General features: G+C 39.1%; 1 protein-coding gene across 2 annotated transcripts in view; it reads left to right on the top strand.

Moving 5' to 3' along the window:
* COL19A1 (collagen type XIX alpha 1 chain) overlaps nt 1-26,797 on the top strand; it is a 327,156-nt gene that overhangs the window by 238,299 nt on the left and 62,060 nt on the right. The window contains exons 18-30 of one of the 2 annotated variants that reach the window (XM_078055162.1): nt 7,717-7,761; nt 13,221-13,283; nt 18,493-18,528; nt 20,096-20,131; nt 20,225-20,278; nt 20,949-21,002; nt 22,459-22,512; nt 23,186-23,275; nt 24,235-24,279; nt 24,377-24,454; nt 26,031-26,066; nt 26,172-26,225; nt 26,322-26,375. In XM_078055162.1, the coding sequence (XP_077911288.1) occupies nt 7,717-7,761; nt 13,221-13,283; nt 18,493-18,528; nt 20,096-20,131; nt 20,225-20,278; nt 20,949-21,002; nt 22,459-22,512; nt 23,186-23,275; nt 24,235-24,279; nt 24,377-24,454; nt 26,031-26,066; nt 26,172-26,225; nt 26,322-26,375 (699 nt within the window). The remainder of the gene's footprint in view (nt 1-7,716; nt 7,762-13,220; nt 13,284-18,492; nt 18,529-20,095; nt 20,132-20,224; nt 20,279-20,948; nt 21,003-22,458; nt 22,513-23,185; nt 23,276-24,234; nt 24,280-24,376; nt 24,455-26,030; nt 26,067-26,171; nt 26,226-26,321; nt 26,376-26,797) is intronic. The other variant, XM_078055163.1, reaches the window with a different exon arrangement.

Here is a 26,797-nt window from a genome sequence, read left to right as displayed (position 1 = left end):
GTCATATGGTAGCTCTCTTCTCAACTTTTTAAGGAACCTCCATACTGTTTTCCAGAGTGGCTGCACCAGCTTGCATTCCCACCAACAGTGTAGGAGGTTTCCCTTTTTTCCGCATCCCCGCCAACATCTGTCGTTTCCTGACTTGTTAATTTTAGCCATTCTGACTGGTGTGAGGTAGTATCTCATTGAGGTTTTGATTAGGATTTCCCTGATGCCGAGTGATGTTGAGCACTTTTTCATGTGTCTGTTGGCCATTTGGATGTCTTCTTTGGAAAAATGTCTGTTCATGTCTTCTGCCTGTTTCTAATCAAGAAATGGATCATTTGTTCTTTGGGTGTTGAGTTAATAAGTTCTTTATAGATTTTGGATACTAGCCCTTTATCTGATATGTCATATGCAAATACCTTCTCCCATTCTGTCGGTTGTCTTTTGTTTTTGTTGACTGTTTCTTTTGCTGTGCAAAAATTTTTTATCTTGATGAAGTCCCAATAGTTCATTTTGCCCTTGCTTCCCTTGCCTTTGGCGATGTTTCTAGTAAGAAGTTGCGTGGCTGAGGTTGAAGAGGTTGCTGCCTGTGTTCTCCTTTAGGATTTTGATGGACTCCTGTCTCACATTTAGGTCTTTCAACCATTTTGAGTTTATTTTTGTGTGTGGTGTAAGGAAATGGTCCAGTTTCATTCTTCTGCATGTGGCTGTCCAATTTTCCCAACACCGTTTGTTGAAGAGACTGTCTTTTTTCCATTGGCCATTCTTTCCTGCTTTGTCGAAGATGAGTTGACCATAGAGTTGAGGGTCCATTTCTGGGCTCTCTATTCTGTTCCATTGATCGATGTGTCTGTTTTTTTGCCAGTACCATACTGTCTTGATGATGACAGCTTTGTAATAGAGCTTGAAGTCCAGAATTGTGATGCCACCAGCTTTGCTTTTCTTTTTCAACATTCCTCTGGCTATTCGGAGTCTTTTCTGGTTCCATACAAATTTTAGGATTATTGGTTCCATTTCTTTGAAAAAAGTTGATGGTATTTTGATAGGGATTGCATTGAATGTGTAGATTGCTCTAGGTAGCATTGACATCTTCACAATATTTGTTCTTCCAATCCATGAGCATGGAACGTTTTTCCATTTCTTTGTGTCTTCCTCAATTTCTTTCATGACTATTTTATAGTTTTCTGAGTACAGATCCTTTGCCTCTTTGGTTAGATTTATTCCTAGGTATCTTATGGTTTTGGGTGCAGTTGTAAATGGGATCAACTCCTTAATTTCTCTTTCTTCTGTCTTGTTGTTGGTGTATAGGAATGCCACTGATTTCTGTGCATTGATTTTATATCCTGCCACTTTACTGAATTCCTGTATGCATTCTAGCAGTTTTTGGTAAATTTAAGAAAAAATTACTTCAAAGTTTGCAAAACTTCATGCAAAAAATTATGCAAACCATCGTGCTTCACCATTAATACTGTCACAAATCCAGTTTCTCAGAGGGTAGACCTAGATAATTTGCTGCCTTGAAGCTTGAGTAGCACAATAGGTGATAGATTTCTTATCAGAACCAACCACTGCTATGCTAAAACCTCAAGCAAACCTTTACATACCATAGATCAAGACTGGGGGTCCCCCACCTTTCAGGGAGAGGCCCCTTCACCAAGGTTTTTAAGTTGTAATCAGGGTCGATGGAATACTGACATGAAAGTCCCTGAGTGGCAAAAGGCAAGAGTGTTTTGCTCTGTTCTTCAAGGAAACACAACAGAGGGAAAGAAAATGGGTGTTGGCAGTGAAGTAAGACCCAGAGACCTAAGTGTGACCATTGATTGACCCATCATTTAATAACAAGTATTTGAGGTCTGATCACTTGGCATGAGGCATTGTGTCTACCAAGTAGGATCCCTTTATACACGATAGCTTGTTGTTGATACGATGGTGGTAAATAATTGTGCTCCTACACAAAAACAAGTTGAGAGACACTCCCCTTTATATCTTTCTTCTATGTTCTTGCTTTCCCTTTTAATAAATTCCTCTGACTACTGTCATTCTTCTCTGTTTAGAAATCCCAAAGAGATGCTATGTGCCAGCAAAGGCCCTGAAGATAGCAGGTGCTCAGAAAAGTGTTTATTAAATGATGAGCTAATTAGTTTGAAAAATCCCAGTTTTTCTTTAATGAGAGTGAATTCAACATAAAGACTATGGGAAGTGTGTAGAGCTTGTAGCACTTCCTAAGTGATCCTGTCTTAAATTTTCTCATTTACTTAGATTTTCTAGGGAGTATTCTAGGGAAGAATGTTTGGGGTATATTTTATGATTCTCTATTAAACATTTTTCTGAATAGATCTATAACAGCTTTTTCAAAACATTAGGGCTTGGCACGAGTGAAAAAAAAGTGAAGCATATCTAAAATTAATCAGTTAAAGTACAATGCTTTTTCCGTAAAGGCATCTACTGTCACAAAATAGGATTTATCTTAAATGCTTCAAAATAATGGGAATGAGTTTTCTGATGTCACGGTGTCAGCTAGAAAAACTTCAAGAACACACTCTATTACGATCACCTTTGGTATAAAATTTACCAAGTTGCTATTCAGCTACTTAAATATTTGCTATCCCTTGCAAAACTTTTAAACCTTGTATCTTTACAGGTCTCTCAACACTACTTCTATATATAGTTTATCTTGCCTATGAGTCAGTTTTCCCTTAAATGAAGATATATGAAGCATTTGTATTTTAGTCTAAAGTTGAGAATGTAAATTTTTTAACTTTAAGATTATATTTCAAAAAAAAATGGGGGCTGACCAGAGCAGGCAAGTGGAGAATCTTGCTAAACCAGGACTTTGAACTTAGCTATTGTCTTGCCCAAAATAACTCCAGCTCTCTGTCCTTACTGCCATTAGAGGACTGAGGCTCACAGGGATTTAGTCCACATCTGCTCAAAATGTGGCTTTGGAGCTGGAGCATAACTGGTTAGAGAGGAGAGACCATAGCTTTTCTTCCCCAAATGATGCATTATAACCACTTGGCTTCAAAAGATTTTACACCCATATGGGAATTAATGGAAGGTAGCTTCCCAAAGACTTTACTTTGTTTCACTCTGAGAGTAGTTAGAGCTGTTTTATCAGCCTCCACCAGAATGGATGGAGGAGGTAAGTACCTACCTTCTCAGTACCTACACTGGCCAGTGTTTCTGGTTGATAACCACTTTATTCTCATCCTTAGCTTCACAAAGGAAAGGGCCAAAGGTGCCATGATGAGAGAGATGCATGTTTTCACTTGGCGGTGACTTCACCCACCCACCCCCATCTGTTTTGGATACTGAGGTGGTTTCATTTTGCAATTCATTGCATGCCTGACAGTCTGGTTATAGCATATGAGGAGAGAGAAAGAAAGGAACATGAATGAAACTTCCTTGGAGATTAAATGATGGACCATATATTGAGACATATAAAGTGATGCTCCAAGGTTAAAATAATCTTCCCTTTTAAATTGGCATTGATTTATGTGATGTCTGCACTTGAGTCCTGGACACCAGCAACTCAGCTCCCATTCGTGCAGCCTGGATTCTGCTGAAGCAGCCACCCGTGGGGGGACAAGCAGTAGGCAACTCAGACACTCCTCCTCCCCATTCTAAACTCGAAGAATCCGCAGGTCATTCCCTCATCCGAGGAATCCTCAAAGGCCAAGGAATTGTTCTGTGGTCCCTGCACAGGAGTTGGTCTTTTCCCCTATAGTTTTCTTTATGTCTTCTGGAGGGAGAAGCTAAGGCATAAAAAACCTTTTCCCCTCCTGGCACAAATCAAAAAGGGAATTGGGAGGGAGGGAGGGAAGTAAGGAAAAGAGAGAGACTAAGGAGTAAGGTTGGGAAGATTATATAAGTGTGTTTATATGTATTTTTGCATGCCCACTTGAGGCTGCAAAGAATAAAAGGTAGATTTCCCTCTCCATCACAAAAATAATTTACAAACAGCTGCTCCCACTTCATAAGATTGTTTGCAAAACGAAGCAACAATGCTGAGAATATTCTTCCCCTTAAGGAAAATCTGCTCACAATCCAAAAAACTGCTCTTCATCGTCTCCAACTCTGGGGATTTTAATAAAAATTTGATAGGCTGTGTCAACTGCTAATGCCATCAGATCCAGAGCCTCTTGCAACAGTCTAGATGGGGGAAAAAGTGTTATCTGTGGAGACCCAGAATGGGAGGATTTTACATTTGATATTGTTTTTAAAGATCCACATTTCAAATGCATAGTTGTGCTATCTTACATCACCACACTCGGTGCAGTTTGCAGAGAATCAGTCTCAGCGGTTGGAGATTGATGCTGTGCCTCCCAGCAACCAATTCTCTTGTTCACTTCTCCAAATTGTTGATCCAAAAAAACCAATTTGCTAGCAAAATAATCTATTTTTCTTTCAAGTATCAAATCATAACTTCATTTCAATATCCACAGACTAGAAAGGACAGAAAATCTTTCTCCAAAAATCAAACATTCAAAGTCTTTCCAAATAGTGAGTTAAATGCACCCATGGCCTAGAAAGTGAAGGCTTCCTTGGGGACACTAAAGGCAACCCTTCTGGACCCAGAAGATTCAGAAAAAAAATTTAAATCCTAACTTCCTGTCTCTTCCTCCTTATGAACCATCTCCTGTGGCTCAACCTATCCATGTCCAGGTACATCCCCTTTTTTCAGAGAATACCTTCTCCAAGTCAAGTGGAATAGCTTGAGTCTTCCCACTTGCCTGACTATAGGTTTCAGAGTTCCATTCATCATTTCCCACAAGAGAAAAAGGACATGTTCTGACATCCCTAAACTCTTGAAATGACCAGGCAGATTGGCAGCCCCATTCCACAACCCTCATCACTTCACTGGAGGACATTTTAAATAAACACATTTAAAACCATGTAACTATTACATTTATTCAAAAGGCATATAAAAACCCATTCAAATAACATGGCACAAATGTACAAATGACCTAGTAAAATTAGAATAATATCTATGGCCAAATGCCAGATTCCAGAAATGTGAGGACTATGTCTCTTATTATTTCTCTAGAGCAAAGTAATTGTCTGGTACAGATAGCTTGGAGAAAGTAGAGAGCAAAATCTTACAATGTCAATGCTACTGAAGTTCAAGGTCAAATATGCCTTGAGTATTATTAGCCTGAGAGTGGAGAACAGCTCCAGAGGCCACTGAGGATCCTTGATTAGATGGATTTCCGGGCCTAGATATTGAATGAAGCAAACATATGGGGCTCTGGCAGGCAGTAAATAGCCCTGTTTTTTTCTTTGGGCATGAAAGCTACCAGAAAATCAAGATTTTAGAACAATAGAGCATATGGATAGAATAATATGAGCTGGTGCTATAGAAGCAATTTTTCATCCCACTTAGAACATCTCTAATATCCTGTAGGTTGTGGGGAGGTGTGGGAGGAGGGGGATCTAAACCAAGATGCTATATTGGTTCTGCTCTGCAATTCAAGAGCATGGGACCTCCCAGTCCAAGACCATCTCTGGATAAGTCATGTTGTAGACCAAAGCATGTTCCAGCTTCCCCTAAAATTTTCTTTCTTAAACACAGCCAGGGAGAGATGCTGATGGGTTGTATACACTGATGGGCATCATGCCCAAATGACTAGTATATTTAGGAAATGCCTCAGAGTTATGTTTTATGCAGGTTGCATCTAAACAACCTACCATTTTGTAACTGCTGATTCTTTATGTATGTGTGTATGTGTCTTAGAGTTTCATACCTCATTTTCAAATATGTCCTTATAATAATATACAGCTCAGGATTTTGAGAATACAACTTTTATTTTCAATTCAGACATCTCAGATCAAAGTTAAACAGGAAAAATGAGAAATGTCCGTCACAAGACCAACAATAACAGCAGTTATAAACTACTTATTTTTGATTGGAGTAGGATGAATAACAGGGAAGGTATATTTAAAATGTAAAATTATAGCAACAGTGATCTGAATGCATATTTTTGTTGTGTAAATGTTCCTCTACTTTTTTCTACCAACACATAATATTTTAATAAAAAAATTTTAATGGGAGAAAACACATAAATTAGAATTATAGGCTTATTTATTGAATATTTCCTGTATGTTAGGTACTGTGCTAGGAATGGGGCATTCAATTCCATCATGGAGCTTACATTCTAGTGCAAAAGGTGCAAGCTTCTTTAAACAAACACAAAAATAAAAATATTAGTATTGTAAAGAAAAAATACAATATCCAATGAGAAGATATGAGAGGGGAACCTGTCTGGGAGACCTGCAGGATCTTCCATGAATGGCATTTTATCATAGTTGAGACCTGAGGGATGAGTAGTTGCTAACTGGACAGAGGAGTGAAGACAGAGTGATGACCTAGAGGGTGAAATGGAAAGTATCTTGGTCCATTTGAGAAGCCAAAAGAAGGCTGTTACAGCTGGAAATTCCGAGGGAGAACAGGGGCCACCATGATCCTGGAGAGGGAAATGCGTTTAGGTCATATGGGATTTTGATGGCTTTGTAAAAGTTTAGAAAGAAGGGACTCAGAATGTCTTAAAGGTATCTCTCTGACCTTATATAGAAAATGTAGGTGTGTGGGGAGTAAGAGTGGATTATAGAATGCCAATTAGGGAGCTACTACAGTAGTCCTGGCAAGCCATGATGAGTGAGGGTAGGTAGTGTAAAGAGAAGAGATTTGGGGAACAGAGGCAGCCGGGCTAGATGACTGATTGGACTTGAGGAAAAGGAGGATGGTCTTAACAATGATACCCAGATGGAAGAAGGAAGACTTCTATGGAAGGGAGAGGATGAATTCAGATTTTCTTTCTCTCCTTGTTTTTTTTTTTCAATTGTAAAATGAAATTACCATGCATTTTAACAAGTAACCATAGAGCTAGATTAGGAAGAAGCCAATGGTTATTATCCCACTTCTGGATTAATGCATGTTAACAGCATGATGTAATTCTTTCATCTTTCTCTCTCATATATGTGTGTATTGTTGAATTTTATTAATTCAGTTTTGAACTTGTTAAATATGAATTTCTTCGAAAATTTATAAGTGAATACAACAAGTGGAAAATTAGATACATGGGTCAAAACTCAGAAGACATATGCTGGGTTTATAGATTTGTCTTTGTGTAGATGATACCTAAACCATGGGAGCAAAGAGGAGTGTCCAGGAGAAAATGTTGAGTCACAAGAGAAAAGGATCTGGACAGAGTCCTAAGGAAATCCAACATTTACCCATTAGGTGAGGGAGGAAGTGGAGAGGTCAGAGAGACAGGAAGATCCTAGGAACGTGAGGTATTATCAAAGTCAAGAGAGTGGCGAGTGCAGCCAAGAGGTTAATTAATGGAACGTCCATTATAGTGAGCAACAAAGATATCATTAATAATGTTACAAAGTCATATCAGTGGACTCGTTGGGGACCAAGAGAAGTTGCCAGACATTAATTTGGAGTAGTGACAACTTGCCCTTGGAGGTGTGATATTTCCCCCAAATCACCTCCTGGGAGGAAGTCACAGAGAAGATAAATAGGGTCTACAAAGTTGGTGTTTTTCAGGAATATTTCACAGAAGGTAAGAGAGGCAAAAGTGATTAACATGGTATTCATAAAAGCTATTATTACAACACTGTTACCTGACTATATTTTAATGCAGGGGCTGAATGTATTAATAATAAATGGACTTTTTTTGTATTTTTATATATATATATATATATATATTTTTTTTTTCCACGTAGGGAAACCTTGGTGAATATGGAGTTCGTGGCCCAAAAGGAGAGAAGGTAATCAGATTTGTCCAAGTGAATAAAAATATAAAAATATCCAGGGTTTTACACCAACATATACATTCCCATGTCAGGGACAGTCCTGCTGCCATGTAGGCTTGCGTCTCTGGGGAGCCTTCAGTGGGCACAAGCCTCCCTGCCTCCTAACCAGACAGCAGGATTAGGCACTGAGGGTCTGCTCCCCGGTGAAGACTGCTGAATAGCAGCTGGCTGCAAGGAGGGAACACATCTAGGGGAAATAGCTGTAACAAAGTAAAGGAAATTAGGACACAAGCTTCGATTCATAAAGCGATGTTTCATGAATCATTGTAGGTGGCAAAACCATCTGAAGACCCCTTTAGCAAAATGCGTCAGGCTCAGGCTCCCTATTTTTGTGTCTTCTCATGTACCCAAACATAAGCTGTCATGGGGGCATTTTTTTGGTGGGGTTTAATAGTATACAATCATAGTTTAACCAAATGATTATTTCAAAAACAGTTTTAAAATTAAAACGCTGATGGATTTCCATTGCGTCCTCATCGTCATCTGTCACCAGCTTAATTATATGAGGCGTGAAGATGACAGATTCATTTGCCCACTCAGAAAAATGTTTCACTCCGGTTTGATTCTGGAATTGTGATGACCTTGGATTCAGTGTGAATGTGCCATTGTCAGGAAAAAAACGATGCACATTAAATCTACAGAGATGAGTAGGTCTGAAAACACTCTGAGGGAATGTGGCCTGTGAGTGCTACTTTCATTCGTTCACCCAGTAAAAATTCTCTTGATTGAGGGCAGGGTATTTCGACATGAATCCAAGAAAATATGACTTCTGTGCCTCATAAATCAGTGCAACCAATCTATTCAAAAGATCATACATCTATCACCAGAAAATACTGCTAAAAGATAGTCTCAACAGAAACTAGGAATTTCTTTTAGATTGACCATTGAAAATGAAATTTTCTGCAAAAAAATAAATAAAACCTTGACATTCTTAAAAAGACATCCAAAAAATATTGATTATACAGCCATAATAAGGCATTTGTGTGTCTGGGATTTTACTGCTAGTACATTAGCATTATTTTCTGTAACCAGATAGCTTACAGAATTTCTACACCACCGTACGAACACATTACATTTTAAGCAATTACTAAAGCACATGTGCAGGCTAACGGGGGAGAAAAAGCCACAAAGCTTGTCACATAGGACAGCTGAGCAAAGAAGAGTGTTGTGGCACTTTTAAAGTATTTAAACGATGATTCATTTATTGAAACCAAACAGCTGGCTTCTGATTGGCTATGTTCATTAGGAAGCATATGTTACTTAGGAATTCCTAAGACCTCAGTGATGAGAAATTTGATTCTGCAAAACAGGTGTATTTCAAACTCTAAGGACCTTTTCTATTTCTCAGAATCTTTTCTAATTGCTTCAGAATCTTAAATGGAATTAGAAAAAGCCAGGGGCATAACTGTTCCCTCCTCCCGCCCAGAGAAATAACCTAGAAGAGTCTACAGGGAACTTGATGCAGTACCTGATACAAATGTACATATGAAATGATTTGTAAGAATTCTAATTAATGGGAGAAGGACTCTGCCAATAAATAATACATAAAATAAACTGAAAGACAAGCATAGCACTTGCTGGAAGAATGAAGTCACCTCTACCTATACATAGGTACTAAGTGGTTAGTGTCTGTTCTGAATCAATACATTTGTTTTTTAAATTATTATGCTGTTCATGGGTCACCAAAATAAGAATTTAAACCTCCTTCAAGCTGCCCTCATAGATTTTTCCTTGCACCTATGGTGGACCTTGATGGTTCTGAACCCTGGCTGCACACTGAAATCACTTGGAGAGCTCTTAGAAAATGCCAACGCTCAGACCTCACGCCCAGAGACTCTGATTGGTTGTGGAGCCCATACCTCTGGTTGATCTGGCATTGAGTCCATATCACTATTATCTAGAAGTGCTTCAGATGATTCTAATGGGCAGCCAGGATTGAGAACCACAGAGTGGTCAAAAGAACATGGGCTCTGGGGTCAAAATTGATTGTACCATTAACGGCTGTGTTGGGAAAATCATTTTATTTCTCTGAGCATTGATTTCCTTGTCTATAAAATGGGCATAATTGTGTCTACACAGAATTGATGGCAAGACTGAAATCAAATGAGATGAGATGAACTTACCCAAAAGCACAATACCTGACACATATTAAGCCCACACTAAAGATTTGTTCCTTTCTATTCATCCGCTCCAAACTTTCTTCTCATGAAGTCTCACTTCTCTCTCTTTGATATTAATAACTGTTGCCATCCTTAACACCTGGTCTTGTTCATCTTTGTGCCTCCCACCATAATTTTGACAGAGAGGGACTCAATTTATGTGGTTGAACAAAAGATTTAATGAGAAGTACAATTTCAACACATAAGTGACTTGTTATTGCTATATATCACTTCTCCATGCAAAATAGAATCACAAAACCAGCTTACCATTTGGATCCCAAAATTGCAGTGAAGCACCAGAACAAACACAGACAGCAGTAGAATCTACACAGAAATCACTCCTGGCTTAGCAGCCACATCCTATATCAAGAACACTTAGATACAAGGAGAAACACCAATGAACACTAGTGGCTATTAATGGTAAATGGCAGTAAAGACCATGGCAGCCATGGGACCAGTCCACCAGTGTTGAAATGATGACCTCTGCTCTGTAGTTTTCCTGAGACTGGCAGCATGTGGTGAAGGAATAATGTATTTGCAAATTGGTTAAAGAGAACTGTTCCTTTATATAGACAGTGGAATAAGGTGGCAGAATATCTAAGGACTCCTAAGAAACTAGCAGGTATCTTTTGGGGCCAGCTGTCAGAAGGAAAAGATTTAGCCTCAACAGCACAGGCCTTTCAAATAGCATTGAAAGTGTCAAATTAAAGGACAGCCTTTCCTGAAGCTGAGTAAATTTATCACTTATCTTTCAGCTCATACCCACAGTGATAAATCACTGAACATTCATTTTAAGTATGAAAAACAACTCCTCAGGTGTCTAAAATTCAGGTATGAAATCCTTTTGTTTGCAGAATTTTATATGAAGGAATAGGTGCCTAAGATTTCCTCTAAGTCCAACCTTACCCACGTACCACTCAGAGAGATGGACAGATGCCTCTGTTGGGTCCTTTTTCTACATTTCAAAGGAGACTTATTTACATGGGTTCAAACATACAGCAGTTATGAATGTAATTACTGTTCTTCCTTGTACAGTCCCCTCCTCTTCCCCTTTGTTATCAGGCAGAAGTGATTTTTATAGTAATTTCTAGACCCCTTTCCCTGATTTCTACTTTTATATTTGCAGATCAGTCTAACAACTAAGCATATTTTTCTTTCACATCTATGCACTGGGGAATTTTTTTTAAGATTTTACTTATTTATATGAGAGAGAGAGAGCACGAGTAGGGGTGGAGGGGCAGAGGGACAGGGAGAAGCAGACTCTCCGCTGAGCAGTTTTGGGAGCCCGATGCAAGGCTCCATCCCAGGATCCCGAGATCGTGACCTGAACCGAAAGCAGATGCTTAACCAACTGAGCCACCCAGGTGCCCCTGCATTGGGGATTTTAACACCTACCAGATGAGTAACACCTACCAGATGAGTAACAGGGAGGTCACTGTGTACCCCCTAATGCTCAGACAAGACCAGTTGTTTATTTTCTTTTTAAAACCAACACCAATTGGCTTTTTAAATATATCCACCAATTTCTCCCTTTTCTTACTTTGGATAGAATTTGTCATATCTAGAAAAAAATTGCTTCTGCTACAGCGTGGTAAGTATAAGACCGATGATGGTACACTAGATGTTTAGATGGTAGAAGGAAAAATGCTTATATTAATAAAATCAAGATTAATTTTACAAAATATATTCCACACATCTAGAAGAATCCTTTGAAAACTACGATCTTGTTTATCAATTGCATATGACAAGTTCCATCTTCCTCTAGTGTAAAGTCACAAGATACTGATTTTGATAGCAATGTGGAAATAAGCCAACATTTTTAGGACCATAATAAATTTTTACTTGAAGTACTTTGGGTAGACTGTTGTTCGAGGCTTCAAAATAAACAGATAAATACATCCATAGAAGGGGAGAGAAATGGAGATGTGCGCTGCAGGCTTGTTTATAATAAGGAAGAGCTAGAGACAACCCAAATGCCCATCAACGGGGCTTGGATAAACCCTGGTACGTTAACATTTTCCAGTGGTTACAATGAGTGAGCTAGATCTATATGTATCAATAGAAAGGGATATTAAAAACAACCTTGAGTGGAAAAAAGCAAGTTCTAGGATGTAAAATATAAAAATAAAGCTATTTATGGAATTCGTTATAAATACCCCAAATAATATATTGTTCATGATTACATATATGCAGTAAAAATGAAAAACTATGGACTGAAAATATAAATATACATTTAAGAGAGTGGCTCCCTTTGGGACAGAAATAGAGGGGAAAATACAGAAAATTTCTTCTTTGTAAATTTTTGTATTTCTTTCATTTTGGTTGCCTGGTACACAGAGGTTTGCCATATTCCCCTTCATGTTTTCTGTAGTTATTTTTTTCAAAATAAAAAATATACAAGACATTGTGTGAGAAAGGTATATGCCCAGAAATGCAATGGTGAACATCATTTTGCAAAAATGCTTTTGAGGTTGGAATAAACCCAACATACATAACTTCCAGTGGCTATGTTTACTTTACCCTCATGTGGTATTCAAGGATCTTGGTAGATGCTAAAAGAAAGCACAATGCTGGGACTCCTCCAAAGTCTGATTAGTGATCTACTTCCTTTCCGCTATATTATTTCTAAATTGTATTTTCTCAAAATACTTTTTATATGTCACATACAAACCCCTCTTCAAGATCTCTGACCAGAACATCTTAGACATTCCTAAGCTGCTGTTACCCCATCAACAAGAATGCCTTCTTTGTCCACAGCCAGTCATTTCAGTGATCATATAAATGCTGGGAACAGCTGAGAGACTCACTTTTCTTCCTATGGCTCCCCCACTCCTTCACCTGCCCCCACCTAAAAAAAGAAAGAAGTGTCTGAAATAAAATGAGTCCAGATTATTGTGGCAGTTCAACAATCTCATGTCTTTAAGATCACACGTACACACACACAAAATTTTTTTGGTGAAACAAGACAAAATTATATTTCTTTCTTCTCTGGACATCTTGCCTTAAAAAATAATTTTTGTCTCTCATTAATTTTAAATATCATAACGAATATTATGGATTTCTGAAAGAGCTGAAGGCATCGTGAAGTGCTGACAAATACATTATTATGCAGACAGTCTAACCAGTTTCACGTTGTCTCTTGGATGATAGCAGATAAATTCCGTGGTTGGTGGGAGCACAAGCAATTGCTCTGAACCGCAGTCACAACAGTACTCACCTGACCTCATGCAAAATCTCTCTTCTGCTTTTACTCAGGGTGAAACTGGACAACCAGGATTCCCAGGGTCCATTGGCCCTAAAGGTCAAAAAGGAGAATCGGTAAGTATGAAAGCTTTTAGGACAAAGGAAGAGTATTTTTTAAAAAACAGAATTAAAAATATTTTTCCTAATCAGCCCTAATTCCGTGAGCCTTGTTTGCCCCTGCCTTGGCAAGCAAAAACAGATCAGATATTTGAGCAAGCGCTCTAGCAAGGCATGAAGTCGCTCAATCTATTTTTAAAAAATAAGATAGGTAGGCTATTATCACCCCTCTTCTTCATATGAGGCAACTGAGGCCCAGAGAGGTTAACTAACTTGCCCTAGGTCACAGAGCCAGTAAGTGTTAGAGCTATGAATCACATTTAGGTAGGCTGATTCTAGAACTCAGGGTTTAAAAATTACTAAGCTGCCCTTCTATAACTAAACATGATAGCTATAATAAATAATAAAGTCAATATATTGAAGACTGGGGCTAATATATCCAAAAAATTAGAAACGTGTATATATCTGCTCTTAGGATACTTTCTGAAGTTACTTTCCTTCCTTGGTTTTTATAAGATCAAAGTAGCTTCTCAAGCCACTTTTCAATATTACTGAGTCCCCTTTCTTTCAAGACTTAGTTTTTGCGGTAGGAGGAGAAAACCTAAATTATCATTTATACTCAAATCAGACTGCCTAAAGAGATTACATGAATCCTAGTTAAAGATAGCTTTTTTTTTAAATCCTGCTAAAAAACAAAAACAACCTATAGCAGTTCGTAAGAATCAGCCAGAATCAGACTTAAATGTTTTATCTTTATTCAAAAGTGTAATACCTTTTTTCTTTTATTATGTTATGTTAATCACCATACATTACATCATTAGTTTTTGATGTAGTGTTCCATGATTCATGTTTGTGTATAACACCCAGTGCTCCATTCAATACGTGCCCTCTTTAATACCCATCACCAGGCTAACCCATCCCCCCACCCCCTCCCCTCTAGAACCCTCAGTTTGTTTCTCAGAGTCCACAGTCTCTCATGGTTCATCTCCCCCTCCAATGTCCCCCCCTTCATTTTTCCCTTCCTACTATCTTCTTCTTTTTTTTTTTTTTTTTTTTTAACAAAAATCACGTTTCCCTTTTTCCTTGCCAGGGGGAACAAAGGACATTGGTTTAGCAGAGATGGTGAATGCAGAGGTCACGAAAATGCCCGCGTGCCAAACAGAAACAGTAGGAAAAGCATTTAATATTACAAAGCCAAAATTTCCCTGTGCTTTGGCTATAAAAATTAGGCTTGTTTGGCAATAAGGGTAATTTGCAGGCAGCGGTAGGGTGAGGGCTTTTACCAGAGTCCCCCAAGCTGTCCTGCCTCCAGGGGTCATGCTCTCTCACCTTTAGTGTCTAGTCCAAGCTTCCGTATCCAAGTGCAAAACGTGACAGTCTTTAATAGGGCTTCCCGACTTCGTATTTCCAAGAATGTCTGAGAAACTCCCGTTCCACAAATCCAGCCTGGTGGTTGCTGCCCCTTCTACCTGCCTAATTACTCCTGACACTCCACACTTGTTGGCAGCTCTTACCATCTCCTAACTGCTTCTCTAGGTCTGCACTGTCTCCTCGCCAAGCTTGAACATTGACTCTCACCTCTTAAATTACTCATGACACATGGCAGACCCAGACTGAGCATTTTTATAAATTCTACTACCTGAAACACAGGAAGAGCAGAAAAGAGGAACTTCCAGTGGTTTAAGAGCAGTGTTTCCCAAAGGTGGAATGTGCACTTGAATTACCTGGGGCTCTTTTGAAACGCAGGGTCTCATTCAGGAGGGCTGGGGTGTGGCCTGAGAGGTCACACTTCTTACTAGTTCCCAGGTGATGCTCATGCTGTTGGTTCATGGATCATGCTCTGAGTAGCAGGGCTTGGAGGATTTCACAGCTCCTAGGAAATCCGCTCTGGTTTTCTCTCCCACTGCAGGTGTTTGGGGGCAGCTCACCTACCTCCCTGAGATGATCTTTAGCCCCATCTGCCTTACCCAGGAGAAACAGGCTTCTCTTCCTTTTACCTTTTCTGCTTGCCAGTTCCCTCTTAATCCCTTAATGATTCCATGTCCCTTATACAGTAGTCCCACGTTGTGCAAGGGGGATAGATTCAAAGACCTCCAGTGGATGCCTGATACCGCCAATAGTACCAAACCCTATACAGATGACCCTGAACAACGTGGGAGTTAGGGCATCAACCCCCAGTGTAGTCGAAAATCTACATATACCTTTTGACTCCTCAAAACCTAATTATTGATAGTCTACTGTTGCCCAGAAGCCTTACCAATAACAAACAGTTGATTGCCACATATTTTGTACGTTATATGTATTATATACTGTATTCTTACAATAAAGTAAGCTAGAAAAAAGAAATGCTATTAATAAAATCATAAGGAAGAGAAAATACATTTTACTGCACTGTAAAAAATCCATATATAAGTGAACCCACGCAGTTCAAACCTGTGTTGTTTGAGGGTCAAGAGTATATACTATGTTTTTTCATATGCATACAGACCTATGAGGAAGTTTATTTTATTTAAGATTTTATTTATTTATTTGAGAGACGGAAAATGAGAGAGAGAGAGCATGAGACAGGGGAGGGTCAGAGGGAGAAGCAGACTCCCTTCTGAGCAGGGAGCCCAATGCGGGACTCGATCCTGGGACTCCAGGATCATGACCCGAGCCGAAGGCAGTCGCTTCACCAACTGAGCCACCCAGGTGCCCCGAGGAAGTTTATTTTATAAACTAGGCACAGTAAGAGATTATCAACAGTAATAATAAAATTATAATAATATACTGTAATAAACATTATATGAATATGGCCTCTCTCGGAATATCTTGAACTGTACTCACCCTTCTTCTTGGGATGATGCGAGATGATAAAATGCCTCCATGAGGGGATGACGTGAGGTGAAGAACACAGGAACTGTGACATAGCATTAGGCAACAGCCGCCCTGATGATTCGTTGGAAGGAGGATCATCTGCTTCCAGACTGCAGCTGACTATCGGTAACAAATCATGGAACGTGAAGTCACAGATAAGGGGGACCTACTGTGCATCTTTGTCTGCCTTCCTCTCTGCCCCCCACATAAAAGAAAAGCATTTTTACATTACTATACAGAGTAGTTTAGCTCTTTGTGGTCTCAACCTTTCTATTCAGAACAGAATCTGGACACGACCTGGGAAAATAACCAGAAGGCCCAAAAAGAGGAATGGTTTTAATCCAAATTTGAATTCTGAACCATTTATGCTGAATGGCAGTTTCCCGCCACCTTCACTGCTGGACATTTAGAATATGACTACATGTGTCACATGTTAGAGCTTATAGTTATAGATGAGTTTACAGACAGAGAAAGAGAGGTGACCAGATAGTAGTCGTTGGAGTGAGGACGAAATATCAAGTCTTGAGACAACCAGGCTCCTGGTTTGGTTTGGTTGTTTATTTTTTTTAACCTGTTACTTTAATCCATATGGCTTCACAGTGGCTCTAAATAAGCATGATATAAGCAATGCAACATAAGCAAAAATAAGCAGTTATATAGGCATTGTGGCCCATTGCTCATATCTAAATAACATCATCTCTTCTCTTAAAAATCAACTAGGATTTTTTGAATTAAGGCTGAAAGACGAGAATATAAATAAAGCCCTGATCTAACGTATAGCAGTTAACCAACAATAAGAGATTTAATCACATTGGCTAGATATGGGGCATAATAGAGCAGGCTAGGTTGTGCTAGGTAACAAATTAACCCTGAAATTTCTGTGGCTTAATGCAAGAAAGGTTTTTTTTCTTGCTCGTGCTGCATGCCCAGCATGTTGGGTCCAGAGGAGTGGGTGCTGATACCCACTGCACTCAGATACCAGGCTGATTACCACCAGGTAACTAAGCCATCTGGAATACACAACCTTCTCAGTCACCATGCAGGGAAAGTGGGACTGGAGAATCAGGAATGGGCTTCTCCTTGCCTCAGCCTGCAAGGTACACATGTCACTTCTGCTCACGTGTCATTGCCAAAACTAGCCACATGGCCCCAGGAAATAGCAAGGGAGCAGGGAAATATGGGAGAGAAGAGTTGAGCCCTGAAAATCCCTAGCATACAGGACACGAGGTGAAAACCACAGGGGTTCACTTACTAACCACTTATCTCCCCTTAGTGATTTGTTTAAGGGACTCACAGTCCCTACGGGGACCTTCAAGAGGAGTATTATCTACCATATTGTTCTCACACTTTCTCTTGACTTTCCTGTGCAAAAGAAAAATTTTTTTAAATGAATGGTTTCCACCTTATTGTCAGTTCAGTCAATTCAAATCATAAGTAAATCAAATTACAAATCAAATCAGACTGAGCAACCAAAGCCCAGGATTGAAGTCAGGCTGTCTGGGTTTAAATCCTGAGTGACCTCTCACTGGCTATATGACCTTGGGGAAATCACTTAACTTCTCTGGGCCTCAGTTTCCTCATCCAGAAATGGGTATACTAATCATACCTACCCCAGTGACACATAAGAATTAACTAGAACAGTGATTAGATCAGTGTTTGATATATTATAAGGATTTAATGAGTATCAGCTATTATTGTTATATCTGCATAACTTGAAATTCTCTAATTTAATAAACTTTTACTGGGTACCAACAGAGTACACCAGAAATGCTGTGATAGTCAAGACCAATTATATCCTTACATTCACAGAGTTTATAGGCAAGATAAACAAGGAGACATAAAGTGGGTGAGTGCTATTTTAGGGGAAATAACTCAGAGTTACTCAGAACCTTTCTGAATCTCTTTCCTTATGCTTGAAATGAGACCGTATCTTCCTCACAGCATTGTTGTGAAGAGTAAATGAAATCATGTCCATGTAACTTCAAGAGGAGAAGCTAATAAGAGAAAGTGTGTGTGTGTGTGTGAGAGAGAGAGAGAGAGAGAGAGAGAGAGAGAGAGAGAGATCATCTCTGTGAACCATGCAAGAGGAAGCTTTGGCCTTGGCAGCATTCCAATTTGTTCCACTCAGGATTCTCGAAATAGTATTAGCATGATTAACTTATTGTTCACTAGGGAATATGAAAGAGTTTTTAAATTAATTCTCATATGCTTCCTTTAAACTGCGCAAGCAGACTGTGTGACATTCTGAGTCATTTTAGCGGCTGCTTTGTGACAGAGGTCTGAGTTTGGCCTGCAGGATTTATCCATATCCAGTTTTGGAGGGTTTCTCAAAGTGTTCATAATTGATTCTGTTTTCTACCCATTTTCCTAGGGAGAACCTCTTACTAAAGGTGAAAAGGGAGATAGAGTAAGTAGATGTTTTATCACTATCTTGGGTTTTCTACTTCATTGATTTCTATCTCTCTGATTTCTCAAATGTTTACTTTGGAGTCTAATAGATTTGATAAAATAAGCTCCTGAGCATTTTACTTTTTCCTCTGTGAATTTTGACTCTTTTATTTTAATAAATGAGAAATTATAAACCTTGTTAAGTTTCGTCCCATGTGATGACACTTTACCATTCGGCTTGGGTATTATATATTTTCTTTAACCATTACTATTTGTGATTGGACATGAATGTTTTGAAAGATGTACCCTTAAGATATCTAAAATACAAAATTAAAATGCAAGATACAGTTTTTTCAAAAATTCTGTTAATGATGCAGGTTAAATTTATCAAACAGGATGATTTTATCAAAAGGATCAATAATAAGTCACGGAAATAAGAAAAGCAAACTCGTAATAGCCAATATTGTCCTCTTTTGGGTAACCTTAATTTTTTTTGTTGTTGTTGTTCATTAAGTACATATACCCAATGGTAGAATCACCAGAACATTAACTTAGATTTTACTCTTTCTTTTCCCCCTTCATTTTCTTTTCCCCCTTCATCTGAGGTTTTAATCCTCTGAGATATAAGATTAGTTGGTGGCAAGTCACGAAAATGTCAGCTAAGTGGAGAATGCAGTGATTGCTAATGAACTATGATGATTATAGAGTCAAAGTGATACTGGGGGAAAAAAACTGTTATAAAGAAGAAAGAAACCCTGAAACCAACACTACACTATACGTTAACTAACTTGAATTTAATTTAAATTAAATAAATAAATAAATGAAGAAAGAAAATGAGTTATTGTTTACATATTAGCAATAAGTATTTTAAATCATGTTTTAGAATGACCTCTCCTTGGGTATTATGCTGAGCGAAATAAGTCAAACAGAGAAAGATATGTATCATATGACCTCACTGATATGAGGAATTCTTAATCTCAGGAAACAAACTGAGGGTTGCTGGAGTGGGGGGTGGGGTGGGAGGGATGGGGTGACTGGGTGATGGACACTGGGGAGGGTATGTGTTCTGGTAAGCGCTGTGAATTGTGCAAGACTGTTGAATCTCAGATCTGTACCTCTGAAACAAATAATGCAATATATGTTAAGAAAGAAAAAAAGAAGAAGAAGAATGTAGCAGGAGGGGAAGAATGAAGGGGGGGAAATCGGAGGGGGAGAAGAACCATGAGAGACGACGGACTCTGAAAAACAAACTGAGGGTTCTAAAGGGGAGGGGGGTGGGAGGATGGGTTAGCCTGGTGATGGGTATTGAGGAGGGCACGTTCTGCATGGAGCACTGGGTGTTATGCACAAACAATGAATCATGGAAACACTATATCTAAAACTAATGATGTAATGTATGGGGATTAACATAACAATAAAAAAAATTAAAAAAAAAAAAAAGAATGACCTCTCCTTGACTTCATCATGTCATCCGTAATTCCCCCTATATTATGTTAATTAGTAGAAATGCAGATGAATTCAAGTATTAGAGATGCTCATCCCATCTGAGTTTAAGCATTACATAAATGGTAATTTTTTTTTTACAGGGAGAACCTGGGCTAATGGGATCACAGGGAATAAAGGTAATCTCCTGACCTTCTTATTGCATCTCCAATCCAATGAGATTGTGAAGATTAAAGTAACCATTTCACTTACCTTCCCACCCATGTGTTCAGGGTGAACCTGGAGATCCTGGTCCCCCCGGTTTAATAGGAAGCCCAGGACTAAAGGTATATAAGAAATAACTGAGATAAAAGAAGAAATAATTTTGGAGTTATAGCCATTTCCGTGTAAAACAAACGGCTCTGATGTGCCGCTCGTTTTCTTCACAAAAGTTCTCAGAGACTTTATCGTGTTTCCATGGTGATTTCCCCCCATTGGCTGCATTTATTACACTCATAGTAATTGTGCCTTTTGGTTCACAGTCGGGTTTTTAAACTCTTCTTCAGAGCATATTCACAATAACATCCCTAAAAGGTTTAGAGTAAACAATGTGAGCAAAACCTATGACCCTGAGCTATATACTTAAAGTGAATGGGATTCAAGATTCAATCTCTTAGCCAAATTTATGCAGATGCTTGAGTTCCCCATGTGGGATTCCACAGGAGTGTCCCAAGAAAGACCAGCCATGGGGAGGTGTGGGAAAGACTAATGTGATGCACTCCCACCCATGGGTAAGGCAGGTTATCCTGGCCTCCCTTGCTGGTGGGAAAAGACCCATTTAAATGAGAACATCTCTAAACTATCTTTGTAAGCCCAAAGCACATTTCAGAATTATTCAGAGAAGGTAGGATGATAGAAAGCCTGTCTTTCTCTGTAAAAATCATACCATGTTTTACATATATTCGGCTACAATCTATTTTTTAATAGAGTTGAAGGACATTTCACCTTCTCTTTTAGGGTCAACAAGGACCTGCAGGCTCTATGGGACCTAGAGGACCACCAGGAGATATTGTATGTATAGCAAATACAAGTGTCTTTGATATGTGGAAGTTAAATTAATGTCTTAAAGAATGTCCACATCTTTTCATGTGACTGAGTTATACTACATTTTCCAAAGACATAGGTCATCTCTACTACCAAAAGTGATCACACCTGATGTCAGGGGTTATTAGGAAGGCTAGTAACTTCCTATATTCATATGAGGTCCTTTTGAATATCATTAGCCTAATAAATCAGTCTTTGGAAGTCAAGTTAACTAAGTTATCACTTTGGACGTGCTTGTCCGTGGTGTTCCACCAGTAACAGACTGGAAACATCAAAAGAAATAAAGAAAACTAAGATAGGAAGCAAGCGTTTTCATTATGCATGGCTTTGGTTTAATTCTCCATCCAAAAAAAAGACACTTCTTAAGTTTCTATTGTTGTTTTCTTGCAAGAGCCTCTAAAAAAAAAAGCAAGTCTTTTGGCTGAAAATATTTCTCTAATGCCATTGGAGAAGAGTCCTCAGGTTGCATAACCTAATTCTAGTGGTCCCATTATTCTTTCTGTCTCGGTCTGTCTCTCTCTTTCACTCTCTCTCTCATGTCCTTTAAATGCACTTTCCTATCCATTCCCCCAGCTAAGTCTTTTGTTCCTTCAACAACTGCCCTAGCCTGGCCTTCCACAATTTGGGAGTTAAGACTCACCATCATCCTCACTTGAGCAAAATAAGAGAAATGTCTGGCCATAACTTCTTGGAAACTGATCCCTATCTGGCCACAATTCCAGCACTTTCTATGCAACTATTAGAATCTCTCCTTTTCTCATCATCCTGAGAACAGCCCCAGGACCTCCTGCTGTAATCCTCCAAGCTTCCTGACTGAGCCTCCACAGGTCTCTTTTTCAGAGCATTTGTTCTGCTTCGTACTTTGAACACTCAGTTTGTGAGCAAAGCTTTTTGTTGCTCCCCCCAAAGCCATCTAATGAGCCAGGTGAGTGTACCTAGTGGAGAGATCTTATGGAAAGAGAGAAAATTCTGGTGGCACAGGTGGAGACATAAGTTACCCAAGAAGTGAGATTAAGTGGTAGTGGCTGGAGCTGAGAAAGAGAATGAAATCAAAAGGGAAAGAGCCAGTGTTGCCAGACACAGTAAAAGTATATTTTCCTATTTAGCCCATCATCCTTCTATATCGTGATATGATGCTACCAACCACCATCCTTCCACTTTCCATCCAATAACATGGATGGGGCATTTGGTTCAATTCTCCCTTATTTGGTTTCTTTTCCATTACACCCAGGTCACTTCACTTGAAACAACAAGCCACATATTTTCACTAATGCGTTTTCCTCTCTAACAGGCCAAAATCAGCCCATCCCTTCATACTTTGTGTGTTACAATTCTGTTCTCCTGACAAAGACTCACAGGTAGAAGTGTTCTTACAATAAGAGATACTCTAATTGTTCTTTCCCATTAATTCTGAATTTTCTAGGGATTGCCAGGAGAACATGGTATCCCGGGAAAACAAGGCATTAAAGGAGAAAAGGTAGAGCTTCCATTTTATCCATTTTGTAAATTAAGTAGTTCAGTAGGAGGAAGAGACAGAGGATCATAAGGGCTTTGGGGGAGTGAAGGGATAGGACAAAGCTGCCAGGAATGTGCAGGGGATAGACAGCCACAGAAACGATGGCATGAATTGTGCTCCCTGGAGTTCTGCATTGGGACAGCCCTCATTCTGACACAGAAACACAATGTAACAAAATGAACTGACTTAAAGATGAAGACCTCAGGACTCAGAAACTCTGTTTCAAGCTCAGCGGCTGACTCTGGAGTAGCTCTAGGAAGTCTCCATCTTTTAGGACCTTTTTCCTGTTGTCTACATGGAAATAGTATATTAATGTTGAACCTTCACTTAGAAATAACTTAAAGAAAACATAAAGATCATTGAAAGAACTTTTATGCACATATCCATGTACATGCATATGGCATGATACTGCTAAACTTATTGTCACATAACTCACCACAAAATGTAAATGCATTTAAGATAACTGGAACAGTGCCTGGCATAAATCAGGCCCTCGGTACATATTGTTGAACAAGTGAATGAACGAGAAAATGAAGTTTGGTTATGATGACAACTCAAAGCAATGGAAACTGCCTCCACAACTCCCACCACAAACCTGAGCAATGATGTAAGAATCTTACCTTGTCTTCCTCAGGGAGATCCAGGTGGGACTGTAGGCCCTCCTGGGCTTCCTGGTCCAAAAGGTGAGGCTGGTCCTCCAGGGAAAAGCCTGCCAGGGGAACCGGTAAGTACCAGCCCTTTTCCTAATATCTCCCTTGAAAGTTCATTAATTACCACTTGTGTGTTCCCAGTTTCAGATCACAAGTATAGGAATCAATTGAGATCTGCAGAAAAAGAAATATTCATCTCGTTCTTTAGGTCAGAGCTCTAACCTCTTTGGAAATTTGATGCAGGTGAAGGGCTCTTTTCTGAAAATAAAATGCACATACCTATTTTACATACAGTTTTGAAAGATTCATAGGCCCCCCTGAATCTTCTGCATGAATTCTTTAGGGATCCAAGGAGCTAGTAAGATACACTAGTTTAAATCATAAGCCTTCCTAGGACGCTATGTTAAAACAGAAGAACTGCCTGAAATTTTCTTTCCAGGGGCTCTGCAGGGATGGCCATTCATGGTCATTTGCAGAAAATGTCCTTGTGGCCGGGCAATTTCCAGGACATAGAAAAATTGAATAGCTGGAAAATCTAAATAACCAATATGCCTATTTCACATACTTTTTTTTTTTCTCATCCTCTTTGACTTTTTATATTAATTGTTGATAATAAATAGTTCTCAGTATCAGATGCCTCATTTTAAAGATAAAAACGTCTTTTTTATTATTAAGTTTTTTATTTTAATTCCAGTACATAGTGTTATATTAATTTCAAGTGTATAATATAGTGATTCAACAATTCCATATATCACTCAGTGCTCATCAAGATAAGTGTACTCTTAATCCCCTTCACCTATTTCATCCATCCCCCACCCACCTCCCCTAAAAATGAAAACACCTTGTATTTTAAAGTAACTATACAAAATCTATAACCTAGCAAAATATGTATTCCCTGTTTCTTATTTTTTTACAGAAAAGGGTTTATTCAAGAAGGATGAAGCACCATGAACCATTTTTGAGTTATAATTTCTAAGATGCTTTTAACCTTTTTAGAAAAAGAAATGTATTTACCTCGACTTTTTTCTTTTAGGGATTAGATGGAAATCCTGGAGCACCTGGTCCTCGTGGGCCAAAGGTATGAAAATATCATAGATAATTTCTAAAGAATTAATAAGAAAATACAGCCTGGAATTTCGTGAGCCTCGCACTAACGGAAGCCTCTGGTTGCACAGGGCGAGCGAGGACTGCCGGGCGTCCACGGTTCCCCAGGTGACAGAGGCCCACCGGGGGTGGGAGTTCCTGGCCGAACAGTAAGTGAAATTCCATCAAGCTTTTGAACCTTGTCAATTCCAATAATCAAGTAAAATCCAGTGACAAACTTGAATCAGGAGAAAGGAATGAAATGGTCAGAGGAGGAAATATAAATAAACACTAGTCAGAGGGAGAGAATTGATGAGCATTGAGGTTACATAGCTGAGCACAGGGACGGTGCTGTTTACTGAAGTACAGATGCTGGTCTCGTGTACACTGATTTCGGGTTAGAAGCAGTTATTTAACCCTTTGTTCCTCCATTCTACATATTAAAAAGTACAAATGAATGTTTGTAAGATGATACAAGTGCCTAAGATTAGGATTTATATATTACTGTTTGTTTTTAGTGAGAATAAAATTAAAAGTTAATATTTAAAGTGAATGGAGCATGTATAAATGAGATGATGTCAAAAATCTCTTAATTAATATATTCAGGAAGAGAGAATAGAAGTCATTTATAATAGGGAAGACAGAGAATGGGCAGTTTTTTAATGTGTTTTAGCTACAAGGACAGTGCCTGATAATAATGACCTCTGTATGCATACTTGTTGACTAAATAGTAATGAGAACTCTTTATTTACTATGAAAAAAACCTAAAAGATTCTGGAACAAGAAAAGTGGAAATAAACCCTAACTCTAATGGCATTAATTTGGGAAATTGGCCTTGTAATGAAATTATCATGAGAGCTAAAAGAAGGCATAGTGAATGGTTACGTTGTGTGTGATTGATTGTCCGGGGCAAGAATATAAAAGACCACTGGCGATGGGAGATTAAACACAGTAACAAAACAGATCGGGAAATTATTAAAGGACTGAAGGAGGCTGAAGCAAAAAATTTTAAAAATATATTAATAACTAAGGACACAGTATAAATAGAAAGGGTACAAAAAGTAGCTTTGACAGTAACAGTGATATGAATATTTATTTTAAAAAACAAGAAAGGAAATGTGGGTGAGCAGCTACTGAAGTCAGCTGCTGAGAACCCCACCATTTACTTACCTAGGTTGTCAACTCCTCCTTCCAGGATCTGTGCTTATGTAGTAGGGAGGGAGCTCTCGTCATTAGGTTCACTGATCACTGCCCAGCCTCATGTGGCTTCCCCCAAATTCCAATTTACTAACGTAGAAAAGTATGGCGACTGATGCTTTACTGCCTACTCCTGTCCCTGAACACTGGTTCTGGCGATTTCTTCAAATGGAGAAATGACTTGAAGTAGAAAGCAGAAAAGAAAGCGAGTCCTGAGCCAGTCACCCTATCAGCAGCCAGTTTCTGAACAGATAGAATGTGGGTGCACCGTGTGGTCGTGAAGGCACAGGGACAGATGATGGTACCAAGAGAGATAGCCTAGGGCATCTGAGCAAAATCCTTCCGATGGTTCCAGCAAAAGGCATCTGCTTAAGTATTTACCTGCCATCCAAAAGTCTTAGCCGACTTCACAGGGAGTTTTCAGGGGGTGCAAGGTGGCAAGCCCTGTTGTTCCACTAAGTGAATTACAATACATAGCTCTTTATCCCCCTTGGATAATTTATGGACATTCCTGGAAGAATTCTGATAATTGGATCTCATTCTGCTCAGGGCTCCCAAGGACCCGCTGGAGAGCCGGGTATTCAGGTAAGCTACTTAACCAAGTTATTTGGCACAACAAATCCAGCTTGCTTACTTGGAGGAAATTACTGAAAAACTGTCCTCATAAGTAACTATTCCCCCCCTTTCCAGGGTCCTCGAGGTCTCCCTGGATTGCCAGGGACTCCAGGGACCCCAGGGAATGATGTAAGGACCATCTTTACCTCCTCTTCCCCACCAGCCTATTTTAATCTACACCTGTGCCACCGTGCAAAGCTTTGAACACGATGATTCTGTTTTCAGGGAGCTCCAGGGAGGGATGGAAAGCCAGGTCTGCCAGGCCCCCCAGGTGACCCGGTAAGTCAACAGACTATGCCCACCTGATTTATGTATCTTTAATGCACCCAGAAGCCAAACAGCCTACCAAGCAACTTTTACTGTCCAAACTAATTAGAATGCTCAGTGACTGCTTGGTGATTTTGTTTATCCCCATTATTTTGTAGAGGGGAAAAAAAATTCAAGCTGCATTGGCATTTTTTGTGTGTGTGTGATGAATACTTATTTCCTAAGGGTATAATTCAGCTATACAATTTTGCCCCAGGCTGAGCCTTGGCACATAATGTCTCAATCCCATGGAAAATTGAGTTAAAATATATAGCCACAATTTTTGTTCTTTCTAATGCTACCAACTAAATGAATTTTATTTTTCTAAATGAAAGTTTGCAGGTAAGTTACCTACAATATGGTACATAGCCATTGATTCTGTGGCTTTAAGACGC

This window comes from Halichoerus grypus, chromosome 9 (genome assembly GCF_964656455.1).
Source record: "Halichoerus grypus chromosome 9, mHalGry1.hap1.1, whole genome shotgun sequence".
Taxonomy (NCBI): Eukaryota; Metazoa; Chordata; class Mammalia; order Carnivora; family Phocidae; genus Halichoerus; species Halichoerus grypus.
This window is presented reverse-complemented; position numbering and strand designations above follow the sequence as displayed.